Below are 24,000 nucleotides of genomic sequence, written 5' to 3' on the forward strand. Positions count from 1 at the left end.
AAAGCTGATCTGTCCAGTTTTGGAGTTGATGTCAGCAGGCCAGGGAAGCTAGGGTCGATATTCTACTCTTGATCATCTTCGGTGGCATAAGGGACGGTGTGAGCCATGTGTGTGTATATGTGTAAATAAATGAACACTGAAATTCAAGTATTTCTTTTATTTATATATATATATATAATAAAATAAATAAATATATATATATAGCTAGAATTCACTGAAAGTCAAGTATTTCATACATATATATATATATATATATATATATATATATATATATATATATATATATATATATATATATATATATATATTTATATATGTATATATGTATATATACATACACATGTATATATATATATATATATATATATATATATATATATATATATATATATATATATATATATGAAATACTCGAGTTGGTGAATTCTAGCTGTCAATGTACTGCTCCCCTCTTAACCACGCCCCCAACCACGCCCCCCACCTCCCGAAATCGGAGGTCTCAAGGTTGGCAAGTATGTTGGGCACACTCATCTTTTCATTGGAAGTTTTAAGCCAGTCAATTCCAGGAGTTAATTAACCCTCTGAGACACTTATTAATGCGTTGCCTTCATTACAACACTTACATTAGGTTTTTTACTTTTTGTTGGTATTTTTGGTGCAATATGGCTCTTTTAACATGTTGGGTTGCCGACCCCTGACTTAGAACTTTGGGCTAACGGGGCACGGTTGCGTATTGAGACGTCTGACGGGGTTGGTCCGCAGCTGTGCATCTGGCCTGGGGTCAAGGCTTATTAAAAGCTGAAATAGATACAGCAGATATACTTAGCTATGATAATCTGCGTGGTAAATCGCGTCGCCTTCTGATTCAGACACGGGCCCCATGGTGATTTAGTTTGTCGGGGCTTGTCAACAGGAGGGTGATGTGTTAAATTTTTCTGCTCACAAGGAGAAGTGACAAGTAGGCTCCAAATGACTTGTATCCTTCCTGAAAGGTGTGACAATCATGAAACTAAAGCTTGAAGGGGACCGATCATAATTGTCATCTACATTTAAAACACCAGATAATATGCTTAGGTTTAAATCCTGCTCTACATTCACTCTTCTAATTCGTTTTTTGAGTATGTCTGCAAGCAGAGGTGGATAGTAACGCGCTACATTTACTCTGTTACATCTACTTGAGTAACTTTTGGGATAAATTGTACTTCTAAGAGTAGTTTTAATGCAACGTACTTTTACTTTTACTTGAGTATATTTATAGAGAAGAAACGCTACTTTTCCTCCGCTACTTTTATCTACATTCAGCTCGCTACTCGCTACTAATTTTTATCGATCTGTTAATGCACGCTTTGTTTGTTTTGGTCTGTCAGACAGACCTTCATAGTGCCTGCGTTTCAACAAATACAGTCACTGGTGACGTTCACTCCGTTCCACCAATCAGATGCAGTCACTGGTGACGTTGGACCAATCAAACAGAGCCAGGCGGTCACATGACCTGACTTAAACAAGTTGAAAAACTTATTGGGGTGTTACCATTTAGTGGTCAATTGTACGGAATATGTACTGTACTGTGCAATCTACTAATAAAAGTTCAAATCAATCAATCAAAAGTGTGAAGGAAAAAAGACAATTTTTTATTTCAACCGTACATCCCGTCAAAAGCCTAAAGAAGCTACGGAGTTTGCCGCCAATGTATTTCTTGTAAAGTGTATACAAACGAATATGGAAGCTGGACAAATAAGATGCCAAAAACCAACCACTTTCATGTGGTATTAGACAGAAAGGAGGAACTTTTTTTCTCCTCCATTTGAAAACGTGGACGTTTGTCATCACTACTGTCTGATTACAATCAATGCAAGTCATCAGAATCAGGTAATACACCAACTTATATTCTTGTCTTCATGAAAGAAAGGAATCTATATGTGTTAAACATGCATGTATATTCATTAAAACACCTTTAACATGTAAACAAAAATGGCAAAAAAAATAAAAATAAATTATATACTGTATATATATATATATATATATATATATATATATGTGTGTGTGTGTATATATATATATATGTATATATGTGTGTGTGTGTGTGTGTATATATATATATATATATATATATATATATATATATATATATATATATATATATATATATATATATATATATATGATATGTGTGTGTATGTTACTCATCAGTTACTCAGTACTTAAGTAGTTTTTTACACAACATGCTTTTTACTTTTACTCAAGTAAATATTTGGGTGACTACTCCTTACTTTTACTTGAGTAATAAATCTCTAAAGTAACAGTACTCTTACTTGAGTACAATTTCTGGCTACTCTACCCACCTCTGCTCCTACTCCTCTGAGGTCCGAGAGCCAGCTCCAGCTCGGGGGTGCCCAAGACCAGACTTAAATCCAGGGGAGACACAGCCTTCTCTGTGGTTGGCTATAAGCTCTGGAACACTCTGCCCTTCCATGTTCAAACTGCTCCCACAGTGGACTGTTTTAAGTCTCGTCTTAAGACCCACTTTTATTCTACGTGAGTTGTGTGATCCTGTTGTCCTCTGTGGGTTTTTTTTATTTTTTATAAATTGTTATTTCTATTTACTGTTTTAATTGGTTTTTTCCCTTTAAAATTGTTTTTAATCATATTTATTTTTATTTATTTTTTTATATTGGTTCTACGTTTTTAATATTGTTTTTAATATTATTTTTAATATTGTCGTGCAGGACTTTGGAAACATTTTTGTTGTTTAAATGTGCTATATAAATAAAGTGGATTGGATTGGATTGGATTAAAAAAGAAGGGTTTTTAAGCCTTTTTTAAAAGCATCCACAGTCTGTGGTGCCCTCAGGTGGTCAGGGAGAGCGTTCCACAGACTGGGAGCAGTGGAGCAGAAAAGCTTAAAAGCTGTGTTACTAATCACTTTATGTCTAAAAAAAAATGCTCCCAGCCTGAACTGCGTACAATCTCTGTAACACTTTAGTATGGGGAACATATTCACCATTAATTAGTTGCTTATTCCATCCATCCATCCATCTTCTTCCGCTTATCCGATGTCGGGTCGCGGGGGCAGCAGCTTAAGCAGGGAAGCCCAGACTTCCCTCTCCCCAGCCACTTCGTCCAGCTCCTCCCGGGGGATCCCGAGGCGTTCCCAGGCCAGCCGGGAGACATAGTCTTCCCAACGTGTCCTGGGTCTTCCCCGTGGCCTCCTACCGGTCGGACGTGCCCTAAACACCTTCCTAGGGAGGCGTTCGGGTGGCATCCTGACCAGATGCCCGAACCACCTCATCTGGCTCCTCTCCATGTGGAGGAGCAGCGGCTTTACTTTGAGCTCCTCCCGGATGACAGAGCTTCTCACCCTATCTCTAAGGGAGAGCCCCGCCACCCGGCGGAGGAAACTCATTTCGGCCGCTTGTACCCGTGATCTTGTCCTTTCGGTCACGACCCAAAGCTCATGACCATAGGTGAGGATGGGAACGTAGATCGACCGGTAAATCGAGAGCTTTGCCTTCCGGCTCAGCTCCTTCTTCACCACAACGGATCGATACAGCGTCCGCATTACTGAAGATGCCGCACCGATCCGCCTGTCGATCTCACGATCCACTCTTCCCTCACTCGTGAACAAGACTCCGAGGTACTTGAACTCCTCCACTTGGGGCAAGATCTCCTCCCCAACCCGGAGATGGCACTCCACCCTTTTCCGGGAGAGAACCATGGACTCGGACTTGGAGGTGCTGATTCCCATCCCAGTCGCTTCACACTCGGCTGCGAACCGATCCAGCGAGAGCTGAAGATCTTGGCCAGAGGAAGCCATCAGGACCACATCATCTGCAAATAGCAGAGACCTAATCCTGCAGCCACCAAACCAGATCCCCTCAACGCCTTGACTGCGTCTAGAAATTCTGTCCATAAAGGTTATGAACAGAATGGGTGACAAAGGGCAGCCTTGGCGGAGTCCAACCCTCACTGGAAACGTGTCCGACTTACTGCCGGCAATGCGGACCAAACTATGGCACTGATTATACAGGGAGCGAACTGCCACAATAAGACAGTCCGTTACCCCATACTCTCTGAGCACTCCCCACAGGACTTCCCGGGGTACACGGTCGAATGCCTTCTCCAAGTCCACAAAGCACATGTGGACTGGTTGGGCAAACTCCCATGCACCCTCAAGGACCCTGCCGAGAGTATAGAGCTGGTCCACAGTTCCACGACCAGGACGAAAACCACACTGTTCCTCCTGAATCCGAGGTTCGACTATCCGGCGTAGCCTCCTCTCCAGTACACCTGAATAGACCTTACCGGGAAGGCTGAGGAGTGTGATCCCACGATAGTTGGAACACACCCTCCGGTTCCCCTTCTTAAAGAGAGGAACCACCACCCCGGTCTGCCAATCCAGAGGTACCGCCCCCGATGTCCACGAGATGTTGCAGAGTCTTGTCAACCAAGACAGCCCCCACAACATCCAGAGCCTTAAGGAACTCCGGGCGGATCTCATCCACCCCCGGGGCCTTGCCACCGAGGAGCTTTTTAACAACCTCGGCAACCTCAGCCCCAGAAATAGGAGAGCCCACCACAGATTCCCCAGGCCCTGCTTCCTCATAGGAAGACGTGCTGGTAGGATTGAGGAGGTCTTCGAAGTATTCCCTCCACCGATCCACAACATCCGCAGTCGAGGTCAGCAGAGTACCATCCTCACCATACACGGTGTTGACACTGCACTGCTTCCCCTTCCTGAGGCGGCGGATGGTGGTCCAGAATTGCTTCGAAGCCGTCCGGAAGTCTTTTTCCATGGCCTCCCCGAACTCCTCCCATGTCCGAGTTTTTGCCTCCGCGACCGCTGAAGCCGCACACCGCTTGGCCTGTCGGTACCTGTCTGCTGCCTCAGGAGTCCCATGAGCCAAAAGAACCCGATAGGACTCCTTCTTCAGCTTGACGGCATCCCTCACCGCCGGCGTCCACCAACCTAGTTGCTTATTAACATGCAAATTAGTAACATATTGGCTCTTAATTAGTCATTATTAAGTACTTATTCGGCATTGGCCTTATTATACAACCAATTATAAACTCTAACCCTAACCAAATAACTCTAAATGAAGTCTTTGTTACTTAGAATATGTTCCCCATACTAAATTGTTACCACAATATCGCAGCAAAATGCACAAACCTTACGATTTGACAATGTTTGATATGGGTATCAAACATTGTAACCACATTTCTAAGTCAGAAAAGACTAAATTGATCCAAGGTGCCCTTTAAAAAAGGTCCTGGCAAGCAAATGTTTATTTGTGTCAGTGATAGCTGACATGTCATGCTCCTCTCACATCAGGCATGGCCGCCATGGTTTGCAACAAGTTAAGACTCGTCATCGCCGTCCTTGCGCTTTCAGTTTGGGGGAAAGTGCAGGGGATGTCGCCTCTTGATATTTGCATTCTAAGGGCTAATTTCAGCCCACTCGTGCCCCCCGGGGGGGATGTAACATAGTGGCGGTAGCGAGAGAGAGAGAGTTAGAGAGTGTGAATGACTATTATAAAAGAAAATAGGGCACTACTCTTGGAAAAAACTGAGCAATGTCGCACTGCAAAAGTCTCCCTCCCGACTTAGGACAGGCGGAATGAGCATTTCATCAATATAATGAGCAGCGAAGCAATATTAGTGTGTTTTGTACTGCTGGAATCTAATCTAAAGTCTTTTTGTGTACACCAGGGGTGTCCAAACTTTTTCCACTGAGGGCCGCACATTGAGAAATGAAACCAGGCTTTTTTGATATTTTTCCTTTTCAAAACCTTTAGGGCTCCCCTCAAGTTTGGTACTGGGGACCCGGAGGAGTCTCAGTCATAAAATGTTTAATAATAAATCATATATATATATATATATATATATATTATATATATATATATATATGATTTATTATCAACACACACACACACATATATATATATATATATAAACATACAATATGTTATTGGCATGATACATACATATATATATATATATATATATATATATATATATATATATATATATATATATATATATATATATATGTATGTATGTGTGGGGGAAAAAAATCACAAGACTATTTCATCTCTTACAGGCCTGTTTCATGAGGGGGGGTTCCCTCAATCATCAGGAGATTTTAATGGGAGCATTCGCATACCATGGTTTATATAGGGCACAGAGTGGGTGGGTACAGGCTGGCGTAGGGGCGTGGTGATTGGCTCATGTGTTACCTAGGAGGTGTTTCCGTCTGTGGCGGCATGCTGTTACAATTTCGCTGCGCTTGTTGAGGGATGACAGGTCTGGACGGTAAATAATAAACAGTTTCTCTTTCAAGCATAGGTTGCATCTTTTATTACCACTATTGTAAGGTGTGCTGGATGCAAGAATTTGCCATGTTATTGAATATTCAACATTATTGTCTTTGAGGTCCCAAATGTGTTTGCTGAGTTCTGTGGTATTTCGCAGGTTTTGGTTCCTGAAAGAAGCCTTGTGATTGTTCCATCTGGTTTTGAATTCTCCCTCGGTTAATCCTACATATGTGTCGGATGTGTTAATGTCCTTGCGTATTACCTTAGATTGGTAGACAACTGATGTTTGTAAGCACCCCCCGTTGAGAGGGCAATCAGGTTTCTTTCGACAGTTACATCCTTTGTTGGTTTTGGAGTCGCTCTGTCTGGGGGCCGACGGCTCATTTGCAATTGTTTTGTTGTGGTTTGAGATGATTTGTCGTATATTGTTCATGCATATATATATATATATGATTTATTATCAACACACACACACACATATATACATATATATAGATGTAGATTAAAAATTAGATTTTATCCGCGTGTCGGGTCGGGCGGTTGAAATAAAAAAAAATTAGATTTTAAATAGATTCAGGCGGGTGGCAGTTAAACCAATTGGTAAATATATATACATAGTTAAATGTTGTTACCCACATACGAAAAACGAGCAGACACCTGCAGCATATGCCACAACAGAAGAAGAAAATAAAAAGAGATGGACACTTTTACGGAGCGGAGAAGGGACGCCTCGCCAGGGTCCGGGACCGAGGCCCCTTCCCCCGAGAGGGCCCCACCGGGAGCCGTAGCTGAGGCGATCCGCGAGAAGGGCCCGACGCACGTCCAGGGTCACCACCGCGCCCACTGCACCGACACCCCGCCTCGTCCGCCTTCGCCGCGGCCGGCGTCACGCGCAGCAGGTAAGCAGCTTACCTGCCCGCCACCCCCGTGGCCGGGGGCTCGTAACAGGGGTCACTCCGCGCGCTCAGCCCGCGCAGCTTACCTGCCCGCCACCCCCGTTGCCGGGGGCGCGTAACAGGGGTCACTCCGCGCGCAGTGCGCTCACGAAAGGGGTGGGGCTCACCCTGGTTGATATAGACAGCAGGACGGTGGCCATGGAAGTCGGAACCCGCTAAGGAGTGTGTAACAACCCACCTGCCGAATTAACTAGCCCTGAAAATGGATGGAGCTGCAGCGTCGGGCCCATACCCGGCCGTCGCCGGCAGCGAGACGCGCTTGGAGGTGCGCTCTGCGCGGCTCCCATATGATTGCGCACTGGTGTGCGTCTGGGTCGTGACAGCGTGGCACGCGAATGTCTGTGCTGCATTGGATCAGTCTCCTTTCTTTAACAGGCAAAAGCTTTATAACCTCACTAATGCCTTGCATCGTCTATATTAGATATATAACAACGGGCGGGTGCGGGCGGGTGCGGGCGGGTGCGGTTCTGATCAAATGTTACATCGGGTGGATGGCGGATGGTTGACGACTTTCTGATGCGGTTGCGGATGAAATAATTGCCTATCCGCGCATCTCTAATACACACACACACACACATTTATACACATTTATACATACATACACATATACACACACACACACACACACACACACATATATATATATATATATATATATATATATATATATATATATTTATTATTATATATTAATTATATATTATTATCACTTCCAGGTATACATTGCAGAGTAATATGTTTTGGTACATGACACATGCTACAATTAATATTTCACTAATGCTAAATGTAAGCTGGCTATTTATCTACCGTATTTTTCGGAGTATAAGTCGCCCCGGAGTATAAGTCGCATTTTTTGGGGAAATTTATTTGCTAAAAGCCAACAGCAAGAATAGACATTTGAAAGGCAATTTAAAATAAATGAAGAATAGTGAACAACAGGCTGAATAAGTGTACGTTATATGAGGCATAAATAACCAACTGGTATGTTAACGTAACATATTATGGTAAGAGTCATTCAAATAACTATAACATATAGAACATGCTATACGTTTACCAAACAATCTCTCACTAAATCCCATGAAATCTTATACGTCTAGTCTCTTACGTGAATGAACTAAATAATATTATTTGATATTTTACGCTAATGTGTTCATCATTTCACACAAAGTCGCTCCTGAGTATAAGTCGCACCCCGGGACAAACTATGAAAAAAACTGCGACTTATAGTCCGAAAAATACGGTAGTACTTTTTGGAAAGTTCCGCGGGCCCTTGGACAAATTAGCACTTTGGACATCCCTGATGAACACGGTGAAAATTGTCCAAAGTGAAAGAAAATGAAAAAAGACCACTCGTGTTTGTGCTCGGGGTCAAAGGTGACTGCATAAACCCTCCATTAGTTAGCTTTGTACGCATGAGTGTTGGACCGCAGAGTCATCAATTCAACACGTGTCTCAAGGCTGCATTGTTGTTTTTTGGGCCGACTTTAGGTGGGGAAAACCCCACCGTGGATCCAAACCAATAACGATATTAAGTTCATTAATTATCCCTAATAATTGGTGGCAGCATGAACAATCAATCGGACAGTTTTCTTCTCTTAAGACAGGGCTGTGACACTTGTTTTCGTCAAGGGCCACATTAGGGCTGTCCTTAGAGGGCCGCTTGTCACAGCCAATAATATATGAATCTGACTATATATTTCAATAGTACACACAACACAAAACCATAAAAACCCAATACAAATCCTTTTCAACTTATATTCAATTGAATAGACTGCAAAGACAAGATATTTAACGTTCAAACTGGTCAACTTTGTTCTTTTTTGCAAATATTAGCTCATTTGGAATTTGATGCTTGCAACGTGTTTCAAAAAAGCTGGCACGAGTGGCAAAATAGACTGAGACATTTGAGGAATGCTCATCAAACACTTATTTGGAACATCCCACAGGTGAACAGGCAAATTGGGAACAGGTGGGTGCCATGATTGGGTATAAAAGCAGCTTCCATGAAATGCTCAGTCATTCACAAACAAGGACGGGGCGAGGGTCACCACTTTGTCAACAAATGCCTGAGCAAATTGTTTAAGAACAACATTTCTCAACCATCTACGGTCTGTAAAATCATCAAAAGGTTCAGAGAATCTGGAAAAATCACTCAGGCAATACTGCATCAAAAAGCGACATTAGTGTGTAAAGGATATCACCACCATTATCGGTATCGGTTTCAAAATTATCGGTATAGGTTTCAAAAAGTTAAATTCATGACTTTTTAAAACGCCGCTGTGTACACGGACGTAGGGAGAAGTACAGAAGTGCATAAACCTTAAAGGCACTGCCCAATCACATAATATCTACGGCTTTTCACACACACACAAGTGAATGCAAGCCATATTTGGTCAACAGCCATACGGGTCACACTGAGGGTGGCCGTGTAAATAACTTTAACACTGTTACAAATATGTGAAGCCACACCAAACAAGAATGACAAAACACATTTCGGGAGAACATCCGCACCGTAACACAACATAAACACAACAGAACAAATACCCAGAACCCCTTGCAGCACTAACTCTACCAGGACGCTACAATATACCATACTTGCCAACCTTGAGACCTCCGATTTCGGGAGGTGGGGGTGGGGGGTGGGGGCGTGGTTGGGGGCGTGGTTAAGAGGGGAGGAGTATATTGACAACTAGAATTCACCAAGTCAAGTATTTCATATATATATATATATATATATATATATATATATATATATATATACATATATATATATATATATATCCTGAAAATATGCAAACAAAACTGTGTTTAGATAATTGATACTTCAAACTTGCATAAATAAATATTAAGGAATATAACATAACTTGACTTCTGAGAGCTTCAAAATGTAATGAATAAAATGCTAAAGTTGTTGATAAACAAGCAATTATTTTAATAATTAAATATGGTCATTTTAAATGAATTATTATGATAATTCAAAATTAATTATTTCAAATATGTTTATTTTAATGTATAATTCTATGGCTGGATGTAATAAGGAGTCAGAAAAAATACAAATAAAAATACAATTAATTTTGATGTTTTTAGCAAAATATAGTAACAATTTATTTAGTTGTTTTTTTTTTAAATTAATAAATATATTTATTTGTAGGTAAGATAAACATAATAATAGAATTTATCTCTAGTCTGGATGATTTAGTTCTTGTCACCCTGTTGTCCTCCCGTCGTGAAAAAAGGCTGTCCTCACTCAGGTCCGCATGGAGCTGGAGGGGGCGTGGCCTCCAGCCCCGGCTGAAAATCGGGAGATTTTCGGGGGAATATTTGTCCCGGGAGGTTTTCGGGAGAGGCGCTGAATTTCGGGAGTCTCCCGGAAAATTCGTGAGGGTTGGCAAGTATGCAATATACTCCCCCCGCTACCCCTTAACACCCCCCCCCCCCCCACCTCAACCCCGCCCACCTCAACCTCCTCATGCTCTCTCAGGAAGAGCATGTCCCAAATTCCAAGCTGCTGTTTTGAGGCATGTTAAAAAAAAATAATGCAGTTTGTGACTTCAATAATAAATATGGCAGTGCCATGTTGGCATTTTTTTCTATAACTTGAGTGGATTTATTTTGGCAAACCTTGTTACATTGTTTAATGCATCCAACAAAATTAGGCATAATAATGTGTTCATTCCACGACTGTACAGGCAAAAGCCAGTAAATTAGAATATTTTGAAAAACTTGATTTATTTCAGTAATTGCATTCAAAAGGTGTAACTTGTACATTATATTTATTCATTGCACACAGACTGATGCATTCAAATGTTTATTTCATTTAATTTTGATGATTTGAAGTGGCAACAAATGAAAATCCAAAATTCCGTGTGTCACAAAATTAGAATATTACTTAAGGCTAATACAAAAAAGGGATTTTTAGAAATGTTGGCCAACTGAAAAGTATGAAAATGAAAAATATGAGCATGTACAATACTCAATACTTGGTTGGAGCTCCTTTTGCCTCAATTACTGCGTTAATGCGGCGTGGCATGGAGTCGATGAGTTTCTGGCACTGCTCAGGTGTTATGAGAGCCCAGGTTGCTCTGATAGTGGCCTTCAACTCTTCTGCGTTTTTGGGTCTGGCATTCTGCATCTTCCTTTTCACAATACCCCACAGATTTTCTATGGGGCTAAGGTCAGGGGAGTTGGCGGGCCAATTTAGAACAGAAATACCATGGTCCGTAAACCAGGCACGGGTAGATTTTGCGCTGTGTGCAGGCGCCAAGTCCTGTTGGAACTTGAAATCTCCATCTCCATAGAGCAGGTCAGCAGCAGGAAGCATGAAGTGCTCTAAAACTTGCTGGTAGACGGCTGCGTTGACCCTGGATCTCAGGAAACAGAGTGGACCGACACCAGCAGATGACATGGCACCCCAAACCATCACTGATGGTGGAAACTTTACACTAGACTTCAGGCAACGTGGATCCTGTGCCTCTCCTGTCTTCCTCCAGACTCTGGGACCTCGATTTCCAAAGGAAATGCAAAATTTGCTTTCGTCAGAAAACATGACTTTGGACCACTCAGCAGCAGTCCAGCTCTTTTTTTCCTTAGCCCAGGTGAGACGCTTTGCGCGCTGTTTCTTGGTCAACAGTGGCTTGACACGAGGTATGCGGCAGTTGAAACCCATGTCTTTCAAGCGTCTCTTGGTGGTGGATCTTGAAGCACTGACTCCAGCAGCTGTCCACTCCTTTTGAATCTCCCCCACATTTTTGAATGTTTTTTTTTTCACAATCTTGACCAGGGCGCGGTGATCCCTATCGCTTGTACACTTTTTCTGACCACAGTTTTTCCTTCCCTTTGCCTCTCCATTAATGTGTTTGGACACAGAGCTCTGAGAACAGCCAGCCTCTTCAGCAATAACCTTTTGTGTCTTTCCCTCCTTGTGCAATGTGTCGATGGTTGCCTTTTGGACAGCTGTCAAATCTGAAGTCTTCCCCATGTTTGTGTAGGCTTCAGAACTGGACTGAGAGACCATTTAAAGCCCTTTGCAGGTGTTTTGAGTTAATCAGCTGATTAGTTTGTGGCACCAGGTGTCTTCAAAATTTAACCCTTACACAATATTCTAATTTTGTGACACACGGAATTTTGGATTTTCATTTGTTGCCACTTCAAATCATCAAAATTAAATGAAATAAACATTTGAATGCATCAGTCTGTGTGCAATGAATAAATATAATGTACAAGTTACACCTTTTGAATGCAATTACTGAAATAAATCAAGTTTTTCAAAATATTCTAATTTACTGGCTTTTACCTGTATATATCGGTATCGGTTGATATCGGAATCGGTACCGTATTTTCCGCACCATAAGGCGCCCTGGGTTAAAAGCCGCGCCTTCAATGAACGGCATATTTCAAAACTTTGTCCACCTATAAGCCGCCCCGTGTTGTAAGCCGCATCTAACTGCGCTAAAGGAATGTCAAAAAAACAGTCAGATAGGTCAGTCAAACTTTAATAATATATTAAAAACCAGCGTGATGTGGGCGCGCATGGAGTCGTATATCAACATAGACGGAGCTGTGTGAAAAAAGCCACCCGGCCTCTTCGCGTAAACTTAAACTTACCTTAACCACTCGCTCATCTTTTCTTCATCCATCCCTTCGAGTTAGCTTTTATGATGACGCCGGCTGGAAAGGTCTCTTTTGGCAAGGTCTTCCTTTTGAATATCACCATGGGTGGAAGTTTCTGGCCATTAGCATGGCAAGCTAGAACCACAGTGAAGGATGACTTCTCATTCCCTGTGGTGCGAATATTCACCGTACGTGCTCCCGTTGTATCCACAGTGCGGTTCACAGGAATATCAGTTGCTGTGAAATAGTAATCCGTGTGCGGATGGAGAGATTGCGTCTTTTCATGAACCGGATCCCTGACGCTTAGTAGGAGCCATTTTGTGGTCTTTACAGATGTAAACACACAAAGGAAATGAAACGTACGGTGATATCCGCGCGCTTTTTCTTCTTCTACGCGGGCGGGTGGTTGCTTACAGTAGAAGAAGAAGCGCTTCCTGTTCTATGGGGGCGGGTGCTTACCTTGGCGGTTGCTTGCGTAGAAGAAGAAGCGCTTCCTGTTCTACCGGGAAAAAAGATGGCGGCTGTTTACCGAAGTTGCGAGACCGAAACTTTATGAAAATGAATCTTAATATTAATCCATATATAAAGCGCACCGGGTTAAAAGCCGCAGTGTCAGCTTTTGAGTAAATTTGTGGTTTTTAGGTGCGGCTAATAGTGCGGAAAATACGGTAATTAAGAGTTGGACAATATCGGATATCGGCAAATAAGCCATTATCGGACATCTCTAGTCTCTACATATGTAAATGCAAGTTAAAACTCTACCATGCAAAGCGAAAGCCATTTATCAACAACACCCAGAAACGCCGCCGGCTTCGCTGGGCCCGAGCTCATCTAAGATGGACTGATACAAAGTGGAAAAATATCTTGTCTTTGCAGTCTATTCAATTGAATACAAGGATTTGCAAATCATTGTATTCTGTTTTTATTGACCATTTACACAACGTGACAACTTCACTGGTTTTGGGTTTTGTCGCAACAAACCATAATATGACCCCTTGAAATGATTTCACCATGCACAATATAAGAGAAGGAAGTGTTGCATGTGAGCATACAAGCAAAGTGCTTTTTGCAAAGGAACACAAAGGCTCCTCTTTTTTGTATTCCAAACAGTCGTTCCCTCCCCGTTTCAAATATGCATCGCCAGGAAAGAAGACATAGCTCTTCCCCCGCGTCTCCCTCCTCTTAAGCGAGTTAGCCAAGCCAGCCATTTCTCATTTGTAGCCACTAATTTGGCATGTGACAAACAGTCCTTCGCCGTCCCCTCTGTTAAGTCACTTTGTCTGGGGGTGGGGGGGAGGCGGGGGGGGGGGGGGGGGGGGGTGTCTTTGTCCGTCGCACAATTGAGTAAACTCATTTTTCACGACGGAGCGTCTTCAATGATTTTCAAGGCCTTCACGATGACAGACGATTGCGACTATGTCCGAACAAGACACCTCAGGGCGGACATTTTCTGAGACGTTCTCCCCCCATAAACGACCGAGTGACCCTTGACACCAACCACCTCAACTTTTTTTTTTTGCACATTCTGTAAAGCATATTGTATTTTCCGGACTACACTGCAAAAACTGAAATCTAAGTACCGTATTTTCCGCACTATTAGCGGGTACGGGTACAAGCGGCCCAAATGAGTTTCCTCCGCCGAGTGGTGGGTCTCTCCCTTAGAGATAGGGTGAGAAGCTCTGTCATCCGGGGGGAGCTCAAAGTAAAGCCGCTGCTCCTCCACATGGAGAGGAGCCAGATGAGGTGGTTCGGGCATCTGGTCAGGATGCCACCCGAACGCCTCCCTAGGGAGGTGTTTAGGGCACGTCCGACCGGTAGGAGGCCACGGGGAAGACCCAGGACACGTTGGGTAGACTATGTCTCCCGGCTGGCCTGGGAACGCCTCGGGATCCCCCGGGAGGAGCTGGACCAAGTGGCTGGGGAGAGGGAAGTCTGGGCTTCCCTGCTTAGGCTGCTGCCCCCGCGACCCGACCTCGGATAAGCGGAAGAAGATGGATGGATGGATGGTATCTGTGTTAATAGAAACCAGTTGTAGCTGGGACGCATTCTTTAATCTCCTTTCTAATGAGTTAAATTTTCTTCCATCCATCCATCCATCCATCCATCTTCTTCCGCTTATCCGAGGTCGGGTCGCGGGGGCAGCAGCCTAAGCAGGGAAGCCCAGACTTCCCTCTCCCCAGCCACTTCGTCCAGCTCCTCCCGGGGGATCCTGAGGCGTTCCCAGGCCAGCCGGGAGAGATAGTCTTCCCAGCGTGTCCTGGGTCTTCCCCGTGGCCTCCTACCGGTCGGACGTGCTCGAAACACCTTCCTAGGGAGGCGTTCGGGTGGCATCCTGACCAGATGCCCGAACCACCTCATCTGGCTCCTCTCCATGTGGAGGAGCAGCGGCTTTACTTTGAGCTCCCCCCGAATGGCAGAGCTTCTCACCCTATCTCTAAGGGAGAGCCCCGCCACTCGGCGGAGGAAACTCATTTCGGCCGCTTGTACCCGTGATCTTGTCCTTTCGGTCATGACCCAAAGCTCATGACCATAGGTGAGGATGGGAACGTAGATCAACCGGTAAATCGAGAGCTTTGCCTTCCGGCTCAGCTCCTTCTTCACCACAACGGATCGATACAGCGTCCGCATTACTGAAGACGCCGCACCGATCCGCCTGTCGATCTCACGATCCACTCTTCCCCCACTCGTGAACAAGACTCCGAGGTACTTGAACTCCTCCACTTGGGGCAAGATCTCCTCCCCAACCCGGAGATGGCACTCCACCCTTTTCCGGGAGAGAACCATGGACTCGGACTTGGAGGTGCTGATTCCCATCCCAGTCGCTTCACACTCGGCTGCGAACCGATCCAGTGAAATTAGTTAAATTTTCTTATCAAAGAAATTCATAAAGTCATCTGCCGAGTGGGTGGAGCTATTGGGAGGAGTCTCTTGTTGGGTTAGCGATGCTACTGTACTAAACAAAAATGATGGTACTAGGTCGCGTCTTAAACGGTGGCATTGTTGTGTGTGGACACGGATAAGGTTAGGTGGGATTCAATCTAAGTCTAGCATGCAATAACCTGTGATAGGAGATAGATTGGGGAGACTTCTAAACAAAAAATCAGAGTGGACGTATCATCTGGCACTCGTGTGTGGGGGCGTGTGTGATTGGAACGCAGTGGCAGGCTATTTGCTGGCGAAGGCCGGAATGAGGGCGGGGCCAGACGAGCAGACTTGCCTACACTCTCACGCACACACACACACACACACACTCCAGATAGAGACGCCACCTCGCTCGGACCTTCTCAAGGATGCCTCCTTAACCTTTAAGACGGGGAGGGAAGAGAGGAGGAGTTGAAGAAGCTGGAAGTGATCAGAGAAGAAGATATGTAGTTTGTTGAGTGAACGCGGACAGAAAGATGCTTTTCCTGGAGGTAAGAGCTGTGAATGGAAGTGTGTTTATGTGGCCTCGCTCCGGCTGTGTTAAGTGTCCCGACCCATTTGGCCCTGAAATAACACTTCACCAGTGAGAGAGAGATGACCTCGGCCTTTGAACTCTGCTATTTAAACCGCCTGGGAGCATTTGCTTCTTTTTTTTTTAAGCTATAAAAGTGAAATCTAATGCTGAGTTGTACACACTAGCTCATATCTCAATGCTTTTTTTGAAAGTAAATGAGAATAATGTACTAATTCCTGCTTGCGGTGAAGGAGAAACCCCCTGAAAAGTGTGATTGAGGCGGGGGAGGAGCACGCGGTCAACCGTTAGTCGGTTACATCTGGCCCGTGTTTACATGTTCCTGCTCTGTAGATGCACGATTAAAAGCCTTCCCTCTCTCACGTCCCCCCTGCTGCCTGCATTTAGGACTAAGTTGTTGTTGTTTTCCACAAAGACATTTTTTGGGGGGGAGGAGAAGGATGCAGGGCTTGGGAAAGTCACTCAAGTTTAAGAGATTTTTTTTAATATCAAAACATGGATATAAAGTTTTGTTTAGAAGGTTTTTTGACATGATTTGTTGAGAATATTTCAGAGCTGAGCAAATATTTTGACTCGGGGGGCCACATTGAGAGAAACAAATGTGTCTGGGGTGCCAATGTGTATGTGTGTATAGGGATGTCCCGATCCAGGTTTTTGCACATCCGATACGATACCGATATTGTTTTTGCATTTCCGATCCGATACCGATACTGACCGATACTGGCCTGTCCGAGCATGTATTAAAGTTTAAAGTTATTTAGCCTACTTAGTTGTCAGAATCATGTTGAAAAGGGTTTTAGTACTCTTGATAACAACTAGCCAGCTGAATTAGGGGAGTTTGAATAATACACAATGGTTGGTAACAAGAAACTGACCTGTTTATTCAAGGATAAACACAAAATAGACAAAATGATACATGACAAACAGAAATGGCATCATTGAACTAGGGCTGGGCGATATGGCCTTTTTTTAATATCGCGATATTTTAAGGCCATATTGCGATACACAATATATATCTCCATATTTTGCCTTAGCCTTGAATGAACACTTGATGCATATAATCACAGCAGTATGATGATTCTATGTGTTTTGATTGATTGATTGAGACTTTTATTAGTAGGTTGCACAGTGAAGTACATATTCCGTACAATTGACCACTAAATGGTAACACCCCAATAAGTTTTTACACTTGTTTAAGTCGGGGTCCACTTAAATTGATTCATGATACAGATATATACTATCAGATATATACTATCATCATAATACAGTCATCACACAAGATAATCACATTGTATTATTTACAGTATTTATAATCCAGGGTGTGGATGTAAGTGTCAAAAAGACAGCCAAAAGAGTTTGATATGAGAATAAATCTAAAGTTAAAATATAGGGTAGAAATGCACCCATTTGCAGGAAATGTACCGTATTTTCCGCACTATTAGCCGCACCTAAAAACCACAAATTTACTCAAAAGCTGACAGTGCGGCTTATAACCCGGTGCGCTTTATATATGGATTAATATTAAGATTCATTTTCATAAAGTTTCGGTCTCGCAACTACGGTAAACAGCCGCCATCTTTTTTCCCCGTAGAAGAGGAAGTGCTTCTTCTTCTACGCAAGCAACCGCCAAGGTAAGCACCCGCCCCCATAGAACAGGAAGCGCTTCTTCTTCTACTGTAAGCAACCACCCGCCCGCGTAGAAGAAGAAGAAGAAGCGCGCGGATATTACGTTTCATTTCCTTTGTGTGTTTACATCTGTAAAGACCACAAAATGGCTCCTACTAAGCGACAGGTTTCCGGTTCATGAAAAGACGCAATCTCTCCATCCGCACACGGACTACTATTTCACAGCAACTGCCTAAAGACTTTCAAGAAAAGCTGGCTACTTTCCGTGCATATTGTAAAAACAAGATAGCTGAAAAAAAGATCCGGCCAGAGAACATTATCAACATGGACGAGGTTCCACTGACTTTTGATATTCCTGTGAACCGCACTGTGGATACAACGGGAGCACGTACGGTGAATATTCGCACCACAGGGAATGAGAAGTCATCCTTCACTGTGGTTCTAGCTTGCCATGCTAATGGCCAGAAACTTCCACCCATGGTGATATTCAAAAGGAAGACCTTGCCAAAAGAGACCTTTCCAGCCGGCGTCATCATAAAAGCTAACTCGAAGGGATGGATGGATGAAGAAAAGATGAGCGAGTGGTTAAGGTAAGTTTACGCGAAGAGGCCGGGTGGCTTTTTTCACGCAGCTCCGTCCATGTTGATATACGACTCCATGCGCGCCCACATCACGCTGGTTTTTAATATATTATTAAAGTTTGACTGACCTATCTGACTGTTTTTTTGACATTCCTTTAGCGCAGTTAGATGCGGCTTATAACACGGGGCGGCTTATAGGTGGACAAAGTTTTGAAATATGCCGTTCATTGAAGGCGCGGCTTATAACCCAGGGCGCCTTATGGTGCGGAAAATACGGTAGTCTCGATTTTCAAAATCTTCTTTCAAGGCTTGCATGTCTACATTAAAACATTCTTCTTCATACTGCATTAATATATGCTACTTTTAAACTTTCATGCAGAGAAGGAAATCACAACTAAAAAAATCACTAATTTTTTCATACGGTGTTGATGTGGAAATGTTTGCCTCGGCATTTTGATGGTGTGGACGTGTGGCACCGAATGGAGATAAGCGTCTCGACAGACGTCACAATATTTGAACAATGATGACGAAAACTGTTTTCTCTGTCGTGTCCGTGTGTCGAAAATTGTTATGCGCTTATTTTTTTATTTGATTTTGTGCGTGGCATAGATTTGCCGTGCGCAGAGGACGCTTGAGCAGGCGCGCACCTTAGCGGCTGCGCTAGCATCACAGCTAACGTTAGCCATGCTGCTACCTCTCTGCTGGGAGAGGACGTATACGTATGTGACGTATGTCGTGACAGTATGTGACGTGTGTAAGAAGGTGCACTTGCTGTCTGTGAGAGGGAGACACAGGAAAGAGTGAGAAGAACCTGTCGTGTAATGCCAGCAGCTAAAAGCAACTGCGTGAGAATTGTGGATGTGTTGAAGGTGTGCTGGAAAATGCGGAACAGAAATTAGGGAGCAGCAGAAAAGTGGAATGTATTATTTAAATCGGTGCGTTGGAAAACACAGACCGGAGTTTTTTTTAAACTGGATCTGGATCGGCATTTTCCCATGTCTTGCCGATACGCAATTTTTGGCAAATATCGGCAGCCGATCCGATCCAAATATCGGATCGGGACATCCCTATGTGTGTATAAATCATATGTACACACTTAGCTGTAAAAACCCGTTGTACAGTGTTTGGGTCTCTTTTTTCCCCCCCAGGAACACTAACACCAAAAGTCCGATAGAGTTCTAAAAACGTCATGACAGACCACCTCAAAAAAAAAAAAAAAACGGAATGGAATTTTACAGTTTTTTTTACTGAATGGGACACCCAGAATGTACAAACCCCCGTTTCCATATGAGTTGGGAAATTGTGTTAGATGTAAATATAAACGGAATACAATGATTTGTTCAAACTGATAAACTTTTCTTTTTTTTGTTGTTGCAAATAATCATTAACTTTAGAATTTGATGGCAGCAACACGTGACAAAGAAGTTGGGAAAGGTGGCAATAAATACTGATAAAGTTGAGGAATGCTCATCAAACACTTATTTGGAACATCCCACAGGTGAACAGGCTAATTGGGAACAGGTGGGTGCCATGATTGGGTATAAAAGTAGATTCCATGAAATGCTCAGTCATTCACAAACAAGGATGGAGCGAGGGTCACCACTTTGTCAACAAATGCGTGAGCAAATTGTTGAACAGTTTAAGAAAAACCTTTCTCAACCAGCTATTGCAAGGAATTTAGGGATTTCACCATCTACGCTCCGTAACATCATCAAAGGGTTCAGAGAATGTGGAGAAATCACTGCACGTAAGCAGCTAAGCCCGTGACCTTCCATCCCTCAGGCTGTACTGCATCAACAAGCGACATCAGTGTGTAAAGGATATCACCACATGGACTCAGGAACACTTCAGAAACCCACTGTCAGTAACTACAGTTGGTCGCTACATCTGTAAGTGCAAGTTAAAACTCTCCTATGCAAGGCGAAAACCGTTTATCAACAACACCCAGAAACGCCGTCGGCTTCGCTGGGCCTGAGCTCATCTAAGATGGACTGATACAAAGTGGAAAAGTGTTCCGTGGTCTGACGAGTCCACATTTCAAATTGTTTTTGGAAACTGTGGACGTCGTGTCCTCCGGACCAAAGAGGAAAAGAACCATCCGGATTGTTATAAGCGCAAAGTGTAAAAGGCAGCATGTGTGATGGTATGGGGGTGTATTAGTGCCCAAGACATGGGTAACTTACACATCTGTGAAGGCACCATTAATGCTGAAAGGTACATACAGGTTTTGGAGCAACATATGTTGCCATCCAAGCAACGTTACCATGGACGCCCCTTCTTATTTCAGCAAGACAATGCCAAGCCACGTGTTACATCAACGTGGCTTCTTAGTAAAAGAGTGCGGGTACTAGACTGGCCTGCCTGTAGTCCAGACCTGTCTCCCATTGAAAATGTGAAGCCTAAAATAGCACAACAAGACCCCCGGACTGTTGAACAACTTAAGCTGTACATCAAGCAAGAATGGGAAAGAATTTAAAAAATGTGTCTCCTCAGTTCCCAAACGTTTACAGAGTGTTGTTAAAAGGAAAGGCCATGTAACACAGTGGTGAACATGCCCTTTCCCAACTACTTTGGCACGTGTTGCAGCCATGAAATTCAAAAAAATAAAGTTTATGAGTTTGAACATGAAATATGTTGTCTTTGTAGCATATTCAACTGAATATGGCTTGAAAAGGATTTGCAAATCATTGTATTCCGTTTATATTTACATCTAACACAATTTCCCAACTCACATGGAAACGGGGTTTGTACATGAAAATAAAGAAAGTGGTATTTACAATGTTAACTATGAACAATAAAACACTGAATATCAACAACTTATGAACGTCGCTCCTCCATAGTTGTGTATCTTTTACAATCAAGCAAAACACAACAGAATTGTAACACACAGCAGAATATGAATGGCAAGTGTAATAAACACCTACAATATGATACATTATCACGTCAAAATCTGTTTGTGACACACACGTTTCGGGCTGGCTGCATTTAAAACTGCTTGATGTTAAAGGTGTAAAAAAATGATGTAGAAGGAAAATGTTAAAGGGCCGTATTTTGTCCAGGTCTGGTATATTTGCTATGGTTTCTCCTCGTGCAACACTTCAAATACAAGTCGTTACTGCAGCGAAAAAGTGTCATTGATGGAGAGCCACCAAATAAAGACTTCAATCTAATCAGGCTGCTCCTAACTGGGTTACGTGGAGCAGCTGAAAATATAACATATCTCCAAAAAGATAACATTATCTATCCAGCCATAAAAGCTGATGAATTAGTCACAGAAGAACAAAGCGACATTCAAATACTCCTTTGTCTCGTGACAGGAGCTTTGCTTTGGTCTTTAACAGCATTTTGAATGTGCAAATGTCATGTTTTGAGGCCCTGGGCTTTCTGTATGCTAATTGGGGGAGTTCTCATACTTTAAGGCAGGGGTGTCAAACTTGTTTCCATTGAGGGGTCACAGTGAATAATGCATGAATAATAAAGTATCATGATATTGATGGACAATTGTTTTTGTATTTTATATTTCATTTTTTTACATACACCGTGAAAGAAAGAAAAAAACCTTGACATTTTAGAATAGAAAAACACTGGCAGTTCAATTCCCCAGAATTTTACCGTAAATATTGCGCTGTTTTATAGCATTTTACTGCAAATTGAAAAAATAAAACGACCCCTTTTTTTTCACAGTAAAAAACTTGCCAGAATTTTATCGTAAAAATGTGGTGGTTTTACTGCATATTACTTTAAACTGGAAACACGGTACTACAGTTTTTTTTAAGGTCAAATTCTGGTGACTAAGCTGCTAAAAGACTGTTTTTCTATTATAGTAATACATCATAAAAACAACTGTAGATTTTACTGTAAAAAAAACTTGCAGCTCAGTTGCCAGATTTTTTTAATCGTAAAAATGTGGTTTTACGGCATATTACTTTTTTTGGAAAAACGGTACTAGTTTTTTAAGGTAAAATTCTGGTGATTGAGATGCTAGTTTTTTACGGTAAAAAAAACTGGGTATCGTTTTTCCATTTACAGTAATACATTGTAAAAACAACTGTAGATTTTACTGTAAAAAAAAACTTGCAGCTCAGTTGCCAGATTTTTTATCGTTAAAATGTGGTTTTACGGCATATTACTTTAAATTGGAAACACTGTATTACAGGTTTTTTTAAGCTAAAATTCTGGTGACTAAGCTGCTATTTTTTTGCGGTAAAAAAAATGTGGCACCGTTTTTCCATTTAATACATCGTAAAAATTGTAAATTTTACTGTAAAAAAAACTGGTAGTACAGTTGCCAGAATTTTATCGTAAAAATGTGGTGATTTTACAGCATATTACTTTAAATTTGAAACACGATATTACAGGTTTTTTTAAGGTAAAACTCTGGTGACTAAGCTGCTAAAAGAGTGTTTTTCTATTATAGTAATACATCATAAAAACAACTGTAGATTTTACTGTAAAAAAAAACTTGCAGCTCAGTTGCCAGATTTTTTTAATCGTAAAAATGTGTTTTTACGGCATATTACAAAAAAAAGTCAGAAAATACCGTATTTTCCGCACTATAAGGCGCACCGAAAAACCTCCAATTTTCTCAAAAGCTGACAGTGCGCCTTATAATCCGGTGCGCCTTATATATGGACTAATATTGAGCCACAACAGGTCTCACAACCCCAGCCTCTACTGTAGCGTCTATTCTATGCGCCTTATAATGCGGTGCGCCTTATATATGAACAAAGTTTTAAAATAGGCCATTCATTGAAGGTGCGCCTTATAATCCGGTGCGCCTTATAGTCCGGAAAATACGGTACTTCTTTTACTACAGTTTTTTAAGGTAAAATTCTGGTGACTAAGCTGCTATTTTTTTGCGGTAAAAAAAAAGCTGTGGCACCGTTTTTACATTTAATACATCGTAAAAACTGTAAATTTTACTGTAAAAAAAACTGGCAGTACAGTTGCCAGAATTTTATCATAAAAATGCGGTGGTTTTACAGCATACAACTTTAAATTTGAAACACGGTATTACAGGTTTTTAAAAAAAATTCTGGTGACTAAGCTGCTAAAAGAGTGTTTTTCTATTACAGTAATACATCGTAAAAACAACTGTAGATTTTACTGTAAAAAAATTTGCAGCTTAGTTGCCAGATTTTTTATCGTAAAAATGTTGTTTTACGGCATATCACTTTTTTTGGAAAAACGGTACTAGTTTTTTAAGGTAAAATTCTGGTGATTGAGATGCTAGTTTTTTACGGTAAAAAAAACTGGGTATCGTTTTTCCATTTACAGTAATACATTGTAAAAACAACTGTAGATTTTACTGTAAAAAACTTGCAGCTCAGTTGCCAGATTTTTTATCATTAAAATGTGGTTTTACGGCATATTACTTTAAATTGGAAACACTGTATTACAGGTTTTTTTAAGCTAAAATTCTGGTGATTGAGATGCTAGTTTTTTACGGTAAAAAAACAACT

At 42.2% G+C, this 24,000-nt stretch overlaps 1 protein-coding gene across 2 annotated transcripts in view; it reads left to right on the plus strand.

Moving 5' to 3' along the window:
* The window catches only part of LOC133606950 (prickle-like protein 1), an 80,693-nt gene that overhangs the window by 30,852 nt on the left and 25,841 nt on the right, over positions 1-24,000 (plus strand). Inside the window, exon 1 of one of the 2 annotated variants that reach the window (XM_061961430.1) lies at positions 16,149-16,290. The exons of the other annotated variant lie outside the window; for it this stretch is intronic. Coding sequence (XP_061817414.1) covers positions 16,276-16,290 — 15 coding nt within the window. The 5' untranslated portion in view covers positions 16,149-16,275. Of the gene's footprint in view, positions 1-16,148; positions 16,291-24,000 lie in introns of those variants that run through there. 2 annotated transcript variants of the gene reach the window in all.

The sequence above is a fragment of the Nerophis lumbriciformis genome, linkage group LG05 (assembly GCF_033978685.3).
Source record: "Nerophis lumbriciformis linkage group LG05, RoL_Nlum_v2.1, whole genome shotgun sequence".
Classification (NCBI taxonomy): Eukaryota; Metazoa; Chordata; class Actinopteri; order Syngnathiformes; family Syngnathidae; genus Nerophis; species Nerophis lumbriciformis.